This window comes from Chiloscyllium punctatum, chromosome 12, assembly GCF_047496795.1.
Source record: "Chiloscyllium punctatum isolate Juve2018m chromosome 12, sChiPun1.3, whole genome shotgun sequence".
Taxonomy (NCBI): domain Eukaryota; kingdom Metazoa; phylum Chordata; class Chondrichthyes; order Orectolobiformes; family Hemiscylliidae; genus Chiloscyllium; species Chiloscyllium punctatum.
Genome location: NC_092750.1, coordinates 2,312,000 through 2,330,800, shown reverse-complemented (window position 1 = coordinate 2,330,800; position 18,801 = coordinate 2,312,000). Strand labels below are relative to the sequence as shown.

The 18,801-nt window shown below is 45.9% G+C and overlaps 1 protein-coding gene across 2 annotated transcripts in view; it reads left to right on the top strand.

The window, feature by feature from the left end:
• Positions 1-328: 328 nt before the first annotated feature.
• The window catches only part of lamb2 (laminin, beta 2 (laminin S)), a 212,105-nt gene continuing 193,632 nt past the window's right edge, over positions 329-18,801 (top strand). The window contains exon 1 of one of the 2 annotated variants that reach the window (XM_072581737.1): positions 329-622. In XM_072581737.1, the coding sequence (XP_072437838.1) occupies positions 595-622 (28 nt within the window). In that variant the 5' untranslated portion in view covers positions 329-594. The remainder of the gene's footprint in view (positions 623-18,801) is intronic. The other variant, XM_072581738.1, reaches the window with a different exon arrangement.

Genomic DNA, 18,801 nt, shown 5'->3' with positions numbered 1-18,801 from the left:
AGCTTTGAAAGACAATTATAGCTTTTGCAATTTCCTCACTGATTTATTTTAATCCCCTGGGGTGGAAGCCACCAGGTCCTGGAAATACATTTAACTTTAGCTTCCATTACTTTATCCACTGCCATTTTGATACTAAAACATTGATATTGAGACTACACTGACTCACTCCAGCCCCAACTCCCACTGACTCACTCCAGCGCTAGCTCATTCCAAACTGATTCCGATTCCGCTTCCCCCCTCCTCCGGCTCTTAGTCTGTATCTCACTCCAATCCCAGCTCTGATCCACTGCGGTTTTTTCCATCTCTCAGTTTTAAATATCTCAGCTGCTGAGATGGGAGTGTGTGCTGGGAGGGTCTGAGTGAAGGGGCACTGAGCACAGCTAGTGATTAGTTTCGGAGTGTTGTCAGTTGCAGTCCTGGGGGTGAGGAGCTGCAGTTTAGGCTGACTGATCTGACAGGTGCTTTCCGAGGAACCCCCATCCTGTGAGAGCCGCTGCTTCCGATTGCAACTTCCCGCAGAAAGTTTGCAAACAACTCGTCCTGGGAACTGGAGTTCCCCACAACCGTTACCACCGAGAGGCTGCATTTGGGACCATGAACACCCTCATCCTCACACTCTGCGGTGAGTAATCAGGAAAAATATTTAATTGCAAATACCTTGGAAAACAAAATGTTCCGCTCTAAGCGCCAGGAGCTGGACATTTTTAGATGAGTGTGAGGGTTTTTTTTTGTTGTGTTCTGACCGGCACTTCGAATCCCCAATAGGATTGAGAGCAAAATTGAGTTGGGTCAGTTTGGTTATTTGTGCACAGGCACCATCTTAAAATGAGCTTTTTTTAAAAAAAAAATCAGAGCAATACATGTCCCGGGTAAGAACGTCCCTCCCTCCTGCATCTTGTTCTGTTCTATTGGGAGTGCTACAATGGGAACCTTCACTGCTTTGTCAGTGTTGTACGCATTCCAAGCCTAAGTACATAAAAAGACACACACACTCAATTCCTAATTCCTAATATAGAAATAAGTGGGATGCAACATCAGATTTCCAAACGAAACTACCCAGTTTAGCCTGGAGATCTTCTTCCCCAAGAATCCTGATCGGATTCATCTCTGGAATTCCAGCGAACAGTGATTCCCTGATGACTTTTTCTAACTGTCACTGACTTTTTCTCTCAAACAATCCCTCCTCTGAGATCATATCAGCTTCCGTGCTAACTGAGGATCAAGCTTGACATTTATTTTCCCTCGAGTCCTGGATGGGGGCAGCTCTAACAACACTCAAGAAGCTTGACATCATCCAGGACAAAGCCACCCACTTCATTGGCACTGCATTCACAAACATCCACTCCCTCCACCAACGACACTCAGTAGCTGCAGTGGGTACCGTCTACGAGATGTACCACATAAAATCCACTCCTGATGAAGGGCTTTTGCCCGAAACATGAATTTCGAAGCTACTTTGGATGCTGCCTGAACTGCTGTGCTCTTCCAGTACCACTAATCCACATAAAATCCACAAAAGGTCATTAAATAGCACCTTCCAAATCCACAACCACTTCCATTTGGAACGACAAGGACAGCAGATACGAGAGAACACCACCCCCTGCAAGTTCCCCTCTCAACTCCTCACCAACCTGACTTGGAAATAGAGTCATAGTTGGAGTCATACAGCATGGAAATAGACCATTCTGTCCATCCAGTTGTGCTGACCATAATCCCAAACTAATGTTATCTGCCTGTGCTTGGCCCATGTCCCTCCAAACATTTCTTATTCATGTACTTATCCAAATGTCTTTTCAACATTCTACGACTGCTTGACTAGTCTATGAGACAGCTGTTACAGTTTGGGTCCATATTCTGACATGTCTTCACCATTTGGAGAAAATGAGGACTGCAGATGCTGGAGATCAGAGCTGAAAAATGTGTTGCTGGAAAAGCACAGCAGGTCAGGCAGCATCAAAGGAGCAAGAGAATCAACGTTTTGGGCATAAGCCCTTCCTCAGGAATTTTTCATGTCTACACCATTTGTCAACTGGGAGTAAAAGACAACGAGGGGAGAACTGCTCCTTTAGTAGTATCTATGGGCAGCCCAGAGTGAGCGTTTGCTCTGTGCAACTTTCCCTGTGGTTATACTAAGTGGTCTGTCTTGATAAAGTGCAGTTCTGCATATGTCTGCTCCAACATAACACTGGGGTACAGTACTGGTGGGGACAGGTCTGTCGCTGTATTACACTGGGGTACAGTACTGGTGGGGACAGGTCTGTCGCTGTATAACACTGAGGTACAGTACTGTTGGAGACAGGTCTGTCACTGTATTACACTGGGGTACAGTACTGGTGGGGGCGGATCTGTCACTGTATAACACTGGGGTACAGTACTGGTGGGGACAGGTCTGTCACTGTATAATGCTGGGGTACAGTACTGGTGTGGACAAGTCTGTCACTGTATAACATTGGGGTACAGTACTGGTGGGGACAGGTCTGTCGCTGTATAACACTGGGGTACAGTACCGGTGGGGACAGGTCTGTCTCTGTATAACACTGGGGTACAGTACCGGTGGGGACAGGTCTGTCACTGTATAACACTGGGGTACAGTACCGGTGGGGACAGGTCTGTCCCTGTATAACAGTGGGGTACAGTACCGGTGGGGACAGGTCTGTCACTGTATAACATTGGGGTACAGTACCGGTGGGGACAGGTCTGTCACTGTATAACACAGGGGTACAGTACCGGTGGGGACAGGTCTGTCAATGTATAACACTGGGGTACAGTACTGGTGGGGACAGGTCTGTCAATGTATAACACTGGGGTACAGTACTGGTGGGGACAGGTCTGTCAATGTATAACACTGGGGTACAGTACTGGTGGGGACAGGTCTGTCACTGTATTACACTGGGGTACAGTACTGGTGTGGACAGGTCTGTCACTGTATAACACTGGGGTACAGTACTGGTGGGGATAGGTCTTTTGCTGTATGGCACTGGGGTACAGTACTGGTGGGGACAGGTCTGTCACTGTATAACATTGGGGTACAGTACCAGTGGGGACAGGTCTGTCACTGTATAACAGTGGGGTACAGTACCGGTGGGGACAGGTCTGTCACTGTATAACATTGGGGTACAGTACCGGTGGGGACAGGTCTGTCACTGTATAACACAGGGGTACAGTACTGGTGGGGACAGGTCTGTCAATGTATAACACAGGGGTACAGTACTGGTGGGGACAGGTCTGTCAATGTATAACACTGGGGTACAGTACCGGTGGGGACAGGTCTGTCGCTGTATAACATTGGGGTACAGTACTGGTGGGGACAGGTCTGTCGCTGTATAACATTGGGGTACAGTACCGGTGGGGACAGGTCTGTCACTGTATAACACAGGGGTACAGTACTGGTGGGGACAGGTCTGTCAATGTATAACACAGGGGTACAGTACTGGTGGGGACAGGTCTGTCAATGTATAACACTGGGGTACAGTACCGGTGGGGACAGGTCTGTCGCTGTATAACATTGGGGTACAGTACTGGTGGGGACAGGTCTGTCGCTGTATAACATTGGGGTACAGTACTGGTGGGGACAGGTCTGTCACTGTATAACACTGGGGTACAGTACTGGTAGGGACAAGTCTGTCTCTGTATAACACTGGGGTACGGTACTGGTGGGGACAGGTCTGTCAATGTATAACACTGGGGTACGGTACTGGTGGGGACAAGTCTGTCAATGTATAACACTGGGGTACAGTACTGGTGGGGGCGGGTCTGTCACTGTATAACACTGGGGTACAGTAATGGTGGGGACAGGTCTGTCACTGAATAACACTGGGGTACAGTACTGGTGGGGACAGGTCTGTCACTGTATAACTCTGGGGTACAGTACTGGTGGGGACAGGTCTGTCGCTGTGTAACACTGGGGTACAGTAATGGTGTGGACAGGTCTGTCACTGTATTACACTGGGGTACAGTAATGGTGTGGACAGGTCTGTCACTGTATAACACTGGGGTACAGTACTGGTGGGGACAGGTCTGTCACTGTATAACACTGGGGTACAGTACTGGTGGGGACAGGTCTGTCACTGTATAACACTGGGGTACAGTACTGGTGGGGACAGGTCTGTCACTGTATAACTCTGGGGTACAGTACTGGTGGGGACAGGTCTGTCGCTGTGTAACACTGGGGTACAGTAATGGTGTGGACAGGTCTGTCACTGTATTACACTGGGGTACAGTAATGGTGTGGACAGGTCTGTCACTGTATAACACTGGGGTACAGTACTGGTGGGGACAGGTCTGTCACTGTATAACACTGGGGTACAGTACTGGTGGGGACAGGTCTTTTGCTGTATGACACTGGGGTACAGTACTGGTGGGGACAGGTCTTTTGCTGTATGACACTGGGGTACAGTACTGGTGGGGACAGGTCAGTGACTGTTTTAATCTGTTTCTAGCTTTGCTGTCCTGACTCATGAAGAGACAATTACCCACTTGATGTGCTTTCTTTGTCTCTGAGTTGACATGCAGTGAGTGTCGAATGAGTGTGGGTAATACTATGCTGTACCATGGAATGTGGTTGATTTTAGAGAAGGGCTTATTAGGCCATCAGTGCATTCCTGGGCTGAACGTGTATGAGCGGCTCTCCAGCTGGACTCTGTTTTGAAATCGTTCTGAACAGCTGTCAGACATAGTAGCATTTCCTGAACCCTCACTCTGAGGGGCATTGAGAGGGGAGCTGGCAGTTCATTGACCATCTCGAAAATCCAGCTGCTAGTTTCCTCAGTAGGAGATATTTCTGGACCAATTGCTCTCTCTGTTTGTGACTGTAGTATGAGCTGTTGTGGGGGGTGTTTTTGCAGGGTGTGTGGGGGATGTGTATAAAGTCAGGTGGGTGCACGTTCCCACCCATTATACAAGAGGTGTAATTAAGTGTCACTTTTACTCGTTACAAGCTGAATTGAACCCAATGCTAGCGGAGATGATGACCTCATTGCATTATCATTATTTTATCAATCCTGAAACCCAGGTTCTTGGGATCTGGGTTCGAATCCCACGACAGCAGTTGGTGGAATTGGAACTCAGTTCTGAAACTAAGAGTCTCATGATGACCATGAAAGTGTTGCTAATTTTTGGAAAACCCACCTGGCTCACGCCTGTCCTTTAGGGAAGGAAATCTACCATCCTCACCCAGTCCAGCTTACAGGTGACTCCAGACTTACAGTGATTGTACTGACCCTTAACTACCCTCTGGGCAATTCAGAAGGTGCAATGAATTAAAAACAGATTACTCTGCCCATGTCAAAATATAGCTGGCACAGTCAGGTGTGGGCAGCACTTTTTAAAATGTTTTGAAATTGACGTCAGAAAAGGTTGGGGTATGACCCTTTGGACTGTTCCCTTTCTGCAGTCCCAGAAGGTAGTCCTCCCCTCCTTTCCTCCCCGAGCATTAAAACCTACCCAGGCCCCACCCTCTTGCCCCTGCTTAGGGGCTACCCAATACCAAATGCTCTGACTTTCCCAGTTGTCGGGGTTCCCACTGTACCCCTTACCTGTTGTCTTGGCAATGCCCACTTCTGATCTATTGGTCTGTTGGAGCTGCTGGTCAGTTGGTGCAGAGAATCCCTTTACCCACAACCCTCACTGCATCCCCTCTCTCAGCTTTCCCTCTCACCACCCCCCCTCGCCCTGTCCTCACTCCCACAGGTCACCATCTACCCCCACCCCACTCACAGCCATAGAGCGGGCGCCACAACAATTTACAAAGCTCCAAATGGTATTGGGGGAGCACTGTACCAGGGGATAATGATCATGGGTTAGGAAGGTGCTGTTGGGGGAGTCTTGGTGAGTCACTCCAGTATATCCTGTAGGTGGTACACACAGCTGCTCCTTTATGGTGTTGGTGCTGAGCAGGAGCTGCTTTGTCCTGGATGGTATTGAGCTGCTCGAGTTTCATTGGAGCTGCACTCATCCAGGGATTGTTTAGCTGAACAGAAAAACTCTCTCCTCCAAAGAAATCTCCCCAGCATTTGTTATGTTCCAAAGCGTGATATTAAATAAACAGTTACTCTTGGTGTCTAAACAAGCCGAACCACTTGAGGTGGAAAAGCTGAAGGAAATCCTGCGCTAACTGTGCTGTCTTTCAGTCATCTCTCTGTCTGTCTCTCTTTTTCCACCTCCCCCAGCCAGTCCCTCTCTCAGTCAGCCTGGACACACGTTCCCACTGCCCCTTCCCTGACTGGCTTTCCTAGAAGCCTGATCTCTCTGTGATGTTCCTGTCTGTCCTGGTACATATGTCCTGCTCCACTTACTTTCCCAGAGGGAGTGTACAGAAACAGTATGGTTCAACTCTGCATATTCACAAATTGTCTCAGTAAAACTGCAGTGAGCCAGTTCAGGTGTTGGACATCAGAGTCAAATTCTGCTCATTACATATTCTTAATCCAAACAGTTTGGTTTGTGCATTGCTAAAAACGAGACAAGAAGCTGAACGTTTTCATCTTGAGTAGCAAGAAATAGACTTAGAACAAAAAGTTAAAAATCACACAAGACCAGGTTATAGTCCAACAGGTTTAATTGGAAGCACACTAGCTTTCGGAGCGACGCTCCTTCATCAGGCAAAGGACCGTTGCTCTGAAAGCTAGTGCTTCCAATTAAACCTGTTGGACTATAACCTGGTGTTGTGTGATTTTTAACTTTGTACACCCCAGTCCAACACCGGCATCTCCAAATTAGAACAAAAAGAGACAGCATTTCCTGCAGAATGACACAAGAGTGCTGGGGTTGGGCCATAGTTGCCATGGAAATGCAGTTAACTGTCAATCTTCATTCACAGATCAGGCAGTGAGATTCTGATTGGTCAGGGAGTTTTCATAAAAATCTATCAGAGATTGGCTGTCTCCATGACCACTTTTTTTAAATGAGAATGGGGCAATGTTTGTCCAAATCAGTTTTGCCTACACAGACACAGCCTGAGGATTTATCTAAATGTACAAAAAGATCATATTGTGGCCTCAAGTGATTGTCTTCATTTTATTTGAGAATAATGGTGAGGAAGTGGTTGGAAGAACAAGACAATGGGATGGGTTGGGATGGAAGGAGTAAGGCAAGTAAAGAATGAGGGACAGGATGGGAACCATTTGGGGGAGGAGGTAATAGAGGGAAGAGGAGAGAGCGGAAGAGGGGAAAGGTTACATGATAGTACAAGGAGGAATGTGATGCTTCTGGTCTCCTGCACAGTCTTAAGTTGCCAGGTGCATTATACACACATGAAATAGTTCAGAATCTTAGCCAGAACCTCCCTTCCTGGCTGACCCTCTACTCATGCCCCATCAAACCCTCCCAGCTCAGGAATGGCACATACACCCTGAGCAATGATCATTGGGATTATTCAACGCTCCCAGCACTTATACAGCATGTGGTTGGTTACAGGGTAAAGCCCTCTCTACTCATTTCAACTGAAAGTAAAACTTCCTCTCACTGTCCTCATCAAACACCCCCAGGACAGGGGCAGGATGGGATCAGATACAGAGTAAAGCTCCCTCTTCACTGTCCCCCATCAAACACTACTAGGATAAGAATGGCACACACTTACTAATGCACCCTGAGCAGTGATCATGGGGACCATGTATCAGGCAGGGGAATTTTATCCCAAGTTCCTTCAGCAGTTCCAGCAGTGGAGAGGAACAGGGAGAGCGGGGGGGAGGTTTATTGGAGAGTGTCTGGTAGGACCGAGCAGTCAAATTGGTTCTTGTGCTTCGTTGAAACATACATTGAGATGGTGTTGATCTCTGCTGCATGGACATCTGACATTGATGCAGTGCTGAAGCCCCATGTCTGCTCTCCGTACACTCACTGGAACATCACGCTATTCAGTCCCTGAGTTTCCCCTTGCTGTTCCGAGCTCAACCCTCCACCCACATCATCCAGATTTCTGTGAATGAGCAGCTTTTGTGGAATGGAAAGTGATTCACTGAGAAGGATGTCCAACTCAACTCTAGCAGCTGGTAATGCTCTCACTCCCAGGAGTGTCTTTTTCTTTTTCTTTTTGTCCTTTGCAATCTAGCTGTCTCTCTTCCTCTCACACTTTCTATGTTGCTGTCTGCCTTTCTTTTGCTGTCATGTTTCTGTTTTGTATTGTCCTCTTGTGTTCCTCTGTTGATAGGATGTGGGTGTCACTGGCTGGGGGCAGCAATTAATGCTGGTCTCTAACCCCCTGGAGAAGATGCTGGTGAACAGGTTTCTCCCCCTCTCCCACAATTGAACTGTTGCAGTCTATGTTGAGTCATCATATCTGTTAATAGACTCCAGGCTGTTTGGGAAAATTGAAATCAAAACACATTATGTCTTCATTTATGGAGACAGTTTATTGACTTCCTCAGTCTTTCTCTTCTTGTCACCCATCCAATCCTTCCTGTATATAAATTATTTTAGATCAGTCTGGCATGTTATGACACACCTCTGGGGCTAGTAGGATTTGAAACTCCAACCTTTTGGCCAGGGATTGAGACACAACCCCTTCACCACAAGAGCCCTGAAAGGGCACTCAGGAATCAGATGGATTTATATTGCAATGGTTTCATGAGTTAATTACTCTTCATTTTTGAAAATACAAGTGCTGTCATCTGCCATGATTGGACTGTAAACTGTGTTCCTGCATCATTACCTGGATTACTAATCCAGTGACAATACAGTTGGTTCTGCTATAACGCACATTTCTTCAACGCAGTTGAAGAACTTAGATCATTATTTGTAGAAAGTGAACTTTCCTTGGCTATAATGTGATTCCGGTCCCATTGCTGCTATCACACGACTTTCTTATAACCGGGATCATGTGACTGTACCATTATCTACTGCGTAAAAACAAGGACTGCAGATGCTGGAAACCAGATTCTAGATTAGAGTGATGCTGGAAAAGCACAGCAGGTCAGGCAGCATCCGAGGAACAGGAAAATCGACTGCGCTTGCCCAAAGTTATAATTGATGGAGTTTGGACAAGGTACAACACAAGGGAGTAATCAATGAATGGCAGGACACTAGGAAACTCAGAGGAACAGAGAGATCTCTGAGGGTGGCAAGACAAGTTAATAGGTAGTTAAGGAGGCATATGAGACACTTGTTTTTATCAATCGTGGTATAGATTATAAGAGCAGGGAGGTGATGTTGGAGCTGTACAGGAATTTGGTGAGGCCACACCTGAAGTACTGATCACTGCACTATAGCAAGGATGTGATTTTACTGGAGGGAGTGCAGAGGAGATTCACCAGGATGTTACCTGGGGATGGAGCAATTTAACTATGAAGAGTCAAGGGCTTTTGCCCGAAGCGTTGATTTTCCTGCTCCTCAGATGCTGCCTGACCTGCTGTGCTTTTCCAGCACCACTCTAATCTAGACTTGGATTTCCAGCATCTGTGGTATTCACTTTTGCCTAACAATGAAGAGAGGCTGGATAAGCTTGGATTGTTATCTTTGGAGCAGAGAAGATTAAAGGAGGACCTGATAAAGGGTGAATAGAAAACTGTTATTCCCCTTAGTCGAAGGGTCAATAACAAGGGGGTATCATTTTAAAGTGAAAGGCAGGAGGTTTTCAGGGGATTTGAGAAAAGCCTTTTTCACCCAGAGGGTGGTAGGGGTCTGGAATGTGCTGCAGTGTCACTGAGGCGGGAAACCTCCCAACCTTTAAAAAGTACTTGGATGAGCAGCTGAAATGTCAGGACATTCAAGGCTATGGCCCCAGTGCTGGAAAGTGGGTCCAGTGTATATAAGATATCTTTGGTGTTGACTTGATAGGCTGAAGGGCCTATTCTGTGCTGTATGATTCAAATAATGACACTGCTTTAGTAGAGATAGGGCACTACCACAGCACCACAAATGTCCTCTGCTCCCTATATACTTCTTCTATAATTAATAGCCACCACCTGTCTTTTAAAGGTATTTTCTAAGAGATGTTTTTCTGTTTAGGTAAATTATTACATGCCTTTGGAGCAGATGGGACTTGAACCTGAGTCAGAGGTAGGGACACTATCACCACACTACAAGAGACCCTCCTGTTTATTTTTAGCCATAAATAAAGACATTAACAAATTGAAAAATATGATTAATCAAATATTAACAATGCCGACAGTGCTGTTAGGAAAGATGTTCCAGGATTGGACTCTCTGTCTTGCTCTCTCCATTTCTCTTTTACCAGCTTTATCTCATTTTCCTTTTGTCCTTCTCTCTATCTGCATCTCGGTCCCTAATCAAGGGCACTGTGAAGTAACACCCTAATGCCCGAGGGTAGGTCACTGTGTATTGACAGGGATGGGATCTTGTACATTCTAACCACTGAGATTCTGCCATTACACTGGATGGTAAAAACAATGACTACAGCTGCTGGAAACCAGATTCTAGATTAGAGTGGTGCTGGAAGAGCACAGCAGTTCAGGCAGCATCCGAGGAGCAGGAAAATTGATGTTTCGGGCAAAAGCCCTTCATCAGGAATACAGGCAGTGAGCCTGAAGGGTGGAGAGATAAGTGAGGAGGGTGGGGGTGGGGAGAAAGTAGCATAGAGTACAATAGGTGAGCGGGGGAGGGGATGAAGGTGATAGGTCAAGGAGGAGGGTGGAGTGGATAGGTGGAAAAGGAGATAGGCAGGTAGGACAAGTCATGGGGACGGTGCTGAGCTGGAAGTTGGGAACTGCGGTGAGGTGGGGTAAGGAGAAATGAGGAAACTGGTGAAGTCCACATTGATGCCCTGGGGTTGAAGTGTTCCGAGGCGGAAGATGAGGCGTTCTTCCTCCAGGTGTCTGGTGGTGAGGGAGCAGCGGTGAAGGAGGCCAGGACCTCCATGTCCTCGGCAGAGTGGGAGGGGGAGTTGAAATGTTGGGCCACAGGGTGGTGTGGTTGATTGGTGCGGGTGTCCCAGAGATGTTCCCTAAAGTGCTCCGCTAGGAGGCGTCCAGTCTCCCCAATGTAGAGGAGACCACATCGGAAGCAACGGATACAATAAATGATATTGGTGGATGTGCAGGTAAAACTTTGATGGCTCCTTTAGGGCCTTGGATGGAGGTGAGGGAGGAGGTGTGGGCACAGGTTTTACAGTTCCTGCGGTGGCAGGGGAAGGTACCAGGATGGGAGGGTGAGTTGTAGGGGGGGACGTGGACCTGACCAGGTAGTCACGATCGTCATTTTACTCAAAGCGCCAGCTTTGTGACAACAGCTTGTATTTTCAAATCTCTCTTTAACGTGGAAATCCAACCCTTCACTGAGATACAATTGAATTGAATTGAATTGATTGTCCCGTGTACCGAGGCACAGTGAAAAGCTTTGTCTTGCGAGCAATCCAGGCAGATCACAGACTTAAACAGCACAGATAGTAAATAATAGGTAAACAGCAGCAAAAACAAAAACACAGGTACAGGTGAATGTTAAGAGTTTGAGAGTCCATTCAGTATTCTAACAACAGTAGGGTAGGAACTGTTACGAAACTGCTACAACAATTAAAGGTGACAGCCTGACCAACAGAAAGCACTATTAGACAGTCAGCCACTCACTGTTGTGACTGGGATTCAACAGGGAGTCAACAGCTCTATTGACCTGGGATTCAATCCTCAGGCTGTAATTCCTAGTTCACTCCAACAGATGATAACTGGCAGCTTTATTTATATTTGTAATGTGAAGATCAGTCAGCTGGATCCCAGTTTTCTGGTTCCAGAAAGATCAATCCTTGTGCATCCACTTGCTGCCCTCAGCAGCCTCACATCCAAAGCACAGCATTTGTTTCCACACGGACTGGAGCTTCAGCTCAACTCCTGCACTGTCTCGGAAATATCATCCCAGTGTTCACATCCAGCACTGGATGAGCGCAAAGTTCCTCCCATTTCAATATTGGCAAGGCTGAAATTATTGTTCTCAGGCCCAACCCCAAACTCTGCTCCTCAGCGACCAATTCCCTCTCCCTGGCAACAATCCAAGCCTGAACTCACCTGTTTGTAACATCATGTGACGATTTCTGATCAGTGGGTCATCACTAAGACTGCCTATTTTTCTAATCATCCTCTTCAGAGCTGTTATTACACACGTTTGGAGTGGATAGGACTTGAGCCCAGACCTCCTGATCCAACGGTAGGGACACTACCATTGCATTAAAAGAGGGCTCCTATTCTGATCTTGTCACTGCCTGAGCTTATCTGCTGCTGAAACCCTGACGTGTCCCTCTGTTACCTCTCAATGCTGACTATTCCAGCACACTCCTGACTGGCATCCCACTTAAATGCCCTCTGGAAACTTGAAACTAAAATTCAACTGTCAGTCATAACCAGATTCCATTCACCCATTACCTGTGATTTCCTTGACCTATACCAAGTGATTGGTAAACCAACAGCTTGATTTTAAAAATGCTATTCTTACTTTCAGCTCTCTCTGTGGCTCCATCCTTTCATTTCCCTGTAATCTCCTCCAGCCCCACAAGCCTCAAAGCACTCTCACGTTCTGGCTTTTACAGCATTACCAATTTTAATTGCCCCACTGTTAGTAACTGTGTTGTTTGTTCCCTAGGCTTTAAGCTCTGGGGTTTTCCTCCTGAATCCTATTTGTTTCCCTCATCTCCTGTTGGACAAGGCAACCTTTCTCAGCAAACATTTCTGACATGCATCGTAATCTCTTCCTGCCTGGTTCAGTGCCATGGTGTACCCATGAAGCACCTTGGATGGGGGATTATGTTAGAGATGCTTCACCATTACAAATTGTTGTTTTTGTGTAAATTTCCACCACGCTGATCGTTTCAAGACTGTAAAATCGACAGAGCCATGGAAAAAGACCGACAGGAATCCAGCTTGAGAAAACAGCAGGGTTTCTAAGAATGTTTCCCACTGAGTCCAGCTGCAGGAAACGGAAGGCTTGCCCACCCTCTCCTTGCCCTTCCTGCTCTTGTATTCAATCTGATTCAAGCCGCACGTCTATTATCATCTCAAATGCTGCGTGAAATGAAACATTTCCTCCGATCATAACTGGGATGAGGGCCAACTTTAAGACTTTTGTCCCCTCTGTGCTCTTGAAGCTGGCCCTCCCTGTACACTAGTGTCTGATGGGGACAGTGTAGAGGGAGCTTTATTCTGTGTCTAACCCCTTGTCCTGGGAGTGTTTGATGTGGACAGTGTAGGGGGAGCTTTACTCTGTATCTAACCCTATGCTGTCCCAGTCCTGGGAGTGTTTGATGGGGATAGTATAGAGGGAGCTTTACTCTGTATCTAACCCCCTGTCCTGGGAGAGTTTGATGGGGACAGTGCAGAGGAAGCTTTATTCTGTATCTAATCCCGTGCTGTCCCTCCCCTGGGAGTATTTGATGCGGACAGTGTAGAGAGAGCTTTACTCTGTATCTAACCCCGTGCTGTCCCTGTCCTGGGAGTGTTTGATGGGGGACAGTGTAGAGGGAGCTTTACGCTGTATCTAACCCCGTGCTGTCCCTGTCCTGGAAGTGTTTGAAGTTGACCCAAAAAATGGTTGTTTTCTACAGTTGGAAGCCCTCACTGTGAGATTTCTGTGCTCTGGTAAAAAAATTAGGTGTTCTATCCAAACCTCTTGACATCTCTCTGACTTGATTTGCTTTGATACAGATGGTCTTTACAAACAGTTGAATTGGAACCTCTGTGTACCCAGCACTGCTGGATTTTCTGTCTCTCAGTTCAGTGCATGAGCTGCTCCTCTTTATCTAGCATTGCCTTTTCAGCATAGTAGAGGATTTTAATTCAATATTTGGACACTGCACACATTAACTCTCTAATCACCCACTGTAAACACTTGATGGCCCCTAAAGGGAGTTTAATGAATCTAAATTGCAGAGAATGAGTTACCATGGAGATTAAAAGGTCAGGACATTGGGCTCACTGGCTGGTTTTCTGGACAATGGGCTTGTGTCACACAACCTCGGTGGATTATAAAGGTGTATTAGTGAGGAAGCGTTGGCTCTAGAGTGGGGGTGTAGATTGTAGACAGAGTGAGTGAGGCCCAGGAAGGGAACACAATGACCTGTTCTGGAGATTCACATTTCTTCGGCAACGTGAGGCTTCCCTCCTGGATCAGCTTCTCTGTGCCTCGAGGTCAGGGTGAAGAGCTGGATTAGAAATAAAGAGAGAGGGATCTCAGACACAGTCCCTGCTCCCACTCCCTATCATCCTGGTAAACACTGCCTGTGGAGAATGATGGGAACTGAGTTCAGTCCTAGGCATCTCACAAAGGAGATAATGACCTCGAGAAAGAACAAAACCAAATCATCACAATAATCCTGGGGTTGAAAGGGTTAAATCATGAGGCCAGCTCTGGAGACAAGACTCATAATGCTTGGTATAAAAATCAAGGGTTGGTCTAAGTCAGAGGTCCCAGGGAACCTTTTCATGTTGGAAGGTCGCATTATGTTAGTTGTAATCTAATAAGGCCGCATCCAAGAAACTTCAATTATGTATTCTTCAAAATTCACATTACTTTGTAAAAATCTAACCACTGTGTACTAACTAACTAAAAAAAATGAAAAAAAAAATGTTAATTCTAAAGTTAACTAACCTTTTAATGACTTTGTTGTGACTGCTTTTTGTAGGAAAGCATTTGAATATTTGGTTGCAGCGTGGAGGTCTGCAGTTTTAGCTGATCCTCTAGATGGGTATCTGTCATTTGTGACCTTAAGGGCATCTTGATTTTGGTTAAGTAGGAGAATGTAGATTCGCAGCAATAAGTGGGGTTTATTTCGTTGAATTTTATTTTACTCTCTGGTATTTTAAATACATTCATTTTAAGATTAAAATAAAAATAATAAAGGACAAAAAAAACATATTAATAAAAAGTAAAAGATTTGTTCTGCAAAATTTGGATTCATTCAAAAGGCCACACTCAATGGCCTAGAAAACCACATGCAGCCTTCAGGCCGCAGGGTCCCCACCCCTGGTCTAAGTGAGGGGTTTAGGTTGGTTAAGAAAATTACGACAAATGTTATAAGATTCTGGTTATGCCTCAGTTCCAGGAACCGTTGTTTCTGGAGGATATGTGGGCATTGGAGAGGGTGCAGTAGAAGTTTATAAGGTTCCAGGGATGAGAGACTTCAGTTGGAAAGATGGATTGCCAAAGTTAGGACTGTTTTCACTGGAGAAGAGAAGAGCCGGGAGGAGATGTCACAATCTTGATGAACTGGACCGAGTGTGGAGGGAGAGACTGTTTATTTGGGAGAAAGGTTGTAAAGAGGATTCCTGAAGAAGGGCTTATGCCTGAAACGTCGATTCTCCTGCTCCTTGGATGCTGCCTGACCTGCTGCACTTTTCCAGCACCACATTTTTCAGCTCTGTACTAGAGCCTCTTAAAGTCCTACCAGCCCTGGATGTCAAACGTTTCAGAACAGGTTAATTCAAAGAAATGACCGGGAAAGATTGGAAGAAGAACTACTCTTGCAGAGAGCCAGCATGAATATAACAGGCCGAATGGTCTCCTTCTGAGTTATGAGTCATTCTGTATTTGTTAGTTTCTATGCTTTACGATTTGATAGAGTGGATATAAAGGATTTTCTCAGGTGAGTGCTCTTGACAAAGAAGGATCAGAACCTTAAAGTTTGAAGGAGGCCTTTCAGGGGAGTTGGCAGGAAGCATTTCCTTCCACTGAGAGGAGTGGACATCTGGAACTCTCTCTCTCTCTTTTCCCCTTCTACCCAAAAACAAGCTGTTGGGGCTGGGGACCAACTGAAGACGTCAAAACGGACTTTGATAGATCTGTGTTGGAGAAGGGGATCATGGAGACACCAGTCAGCTGTGATCTAGCTGAATATTAGATAAGGTGGAAGGGCTGAGTAGCCTCATCCTGTTTGAACAATAGAGACTCTGGTTTCTGAAGAGGGTGGAAAATTATTCTGAAGAAGCCTCTGTGAGGTAATGGAATTCACCAAGTGTTGGCTTTTGTATTGAGGTTATTTAGTGATGAAGGAATGGGTTGTTCAGAGAATGTTTGTAATCAGACTCATAGCTGCCCTCACTGATGCCATTATCTGTCCATCTTGTGCTGCGATGTGGCTAAACCCCTCCAGCTCTTGATGGTTTTGGGTTTTTTTGATCTCTCAGTGTAAAATTGGAGACAGAGAGAGGTGACGCTGGGGTCACGCAGGACTTAATGACCATGAGTTTCCATCTGGCCAACCGCCCACTGAATTCCCATCCTTTTCACCATCAGTCCCTATCCTCTGTGTGTAAATCCTTTTCCTTCTTTCTCTGTTCAGAGACTGTGAGAATTGTGGTTTAATGGTAATGTCACTGAACTAGTAACTCAGAACCCCAGGTTCATGATGTGGGGCTGAGGGTTTGAATCTCACCTAGGCAGCTGGTGAAATTTGATCTAAAAGCTAAACTAATAATGTAACCACTGCCAATTGTTAAGATTTGCTGGATATCCTGATCTTTTTGGGGCTAGCCTACATGTGACTGCAGATCTACAGCAATGTGGTTACCCCTTGCCTGTCCTCTGCAATGACAGAAGAGACCACTCATTTCAAACGATGAAGTAACGAGATCAGCTCGCTGGACCTCATAGCATAGGAGTTCCTTGATTGGGGCTATTACCATAGTCCAATCAGAGAACCCTGGCTGGTGGATAAAAAGAGTAGTGTCAACGATAATGACACTCTGGGAACTGCCTCTTCAGGGTCAGTCCTCAAAGTCCACATGTAAATAAAGACTGACTTGGTGACGGGATATTGGCCTCTGCAGAGAGTCATTTCAAAGGCAATTAGGAAGAAAAACATTACATGTCCCAGAAACTCCACTGTGTTTCAAAGAAGAGTGATATCGGACTTGAGACGTTAATCTTATTCCTCTCTCTACAGCTGCTGCCAGGCCTGACAAGTTTCTACAACACTTCCTGATTTTATTCCAGATTTCCAGTAAGAATGGAGAATGAAAGCTGACCTTCCTAGCGATAGCTACAACCCATACACAAATTAAATACAGAATCAAACAGTAACATTGATGTTTCATTTCACCTCATTGAAACAAGCTATGAAATGTGTCTGTTACAGAAAGGGACAACACAATATCTCTAGCTCTGCAACTTTCTCCTTTTCCAAATTATTGTTGAATCTGTTTTCAGTTCCTCTTCAGGGAGTATATTCCAGATGGCAACTCGCTGTGTAATAAAACTCTCTCCTCTCTCTACGAAGACTGGAGGATCTGAATTATAAAGAGAGGCTGGATAGGCTGGGTCATAAGAGGTTGAGGGGTGACCTTACAGAGGTTTATAAAATCATGAGGAGCACAGATGAGGTGAATAGCAAAGCTCTTTTCCCCAGGGGAATTCAAAACTAGAGGCTTTGGGTTTAAGGTGAGAGGAGAAAGGTTTAAAAGGGACATTAGGGCAACATTTTCACACAGAGGGTGGTACGTATGTGGAATGAATTGCCAGAGGAAGTGGTAGATACAAGTACAGTTACAACATTTTAATGATATTTGGACAGGTACATGAATAGGATTTGTTTAGAGGGATATAGTCTAAATTTAGGCAAATGGGACTAGAGTGGTTTGGGAACCTTGGTTGGCATCTGGTTGTCATGGACGAGTTAACCCAAAGGGTCTGTTTCTGTGCTGGATGACTCCATGATCATGACTCTCTCTCCCGCTCTCAGGTTTTTCTGTCAGTTATTAAATCTGTGTCCTCAGGTTGCCAACTCTCTTGTCATTGCAAACAACTCCTCACAATCTATTTTCTCAAAACTGTTTATAAAACCATCTATTAAATCTCCATCGAACAATCTAGACTCTGCACATTAACTCAAGTTCCTCGACATTGGGACTGTTTTGGTAAGTCTTCTGCTTTGACAGCTTTCCTAAGATGCAGTGTGATCAATGTTATAGGTGCTATATAATTACAAGCTTTTGTAAGTTGTTTAGTTGGAAATTAGTTGGAAGAGTGGAGATCAAATCTGAGAGATTCTTGGTCTGTATTAGTGCAACTGTTCACCACATCCACAAGAATCCATTCCCTCCACCACTGATGCTCAGTAGCAGCACTGCTGAACTGTCTACAAGATGTACTGCAGAAATTTACCAAGGATCCTGTGGCACGGTGGCTCAGTGGTTAGCACTGCAGCCTCACAGCACCAGGGTCCCAGGTTTGATTCCAGCCTCAGGCGACTGTCCATGTGAAGTTTGCACATTCTCCCCGTGTCTGTGTGGGTTTCCTCCGGGTGCTCTGATTTCCTCCCACAGTCAAAAGATGTGCAGGTCAGGTGAATTGACTATGCTAAATTGCCCATAGTGTTATGTGCGTTAGTCAGAAGGAATTGTATCTGAGTGGGTGGGTTACTTTCCGGAGGGTCAGTGTTGAGCCAAATGGCCTGTATCCACACTGCAGGGAAACTAATCTAAATCCTCAGACAGCACCTTCCAAACCCACAATGACTTCCATCTAGAAGGACAAGGGCAGCAGATACATGGGAACACCACCCCTTGCAAGTTCCCTCCAAGCCCCTCCCCATCCTGACTTGGAAATACATCGCCGTTCCTTCAATGTCACTGGGTCAGAATCCTGAAATTCCCTCCCTGAGGGAATTGTGGGTCTACCCTACAGCACATGGACTGCAGTGGGTCAAGAAGGCAGCATTCCAGGGAAAAGCTTGAAGCTTTACTCATCCTTGAATACACCTTCAGTCACTGACAACATGTTTGTATTAACCTTTAGCAATCCATTATGTTGATACAAACTATCATCTCCTCCAGCCCTTGGACTGCCCCCATCTGTTAGCTCCTCCAGCCCTTTGACCCTCACTATTTCTGTAACCTCCTCCAGCCTCTACACCCCTCCCTATCTTTAGGACCT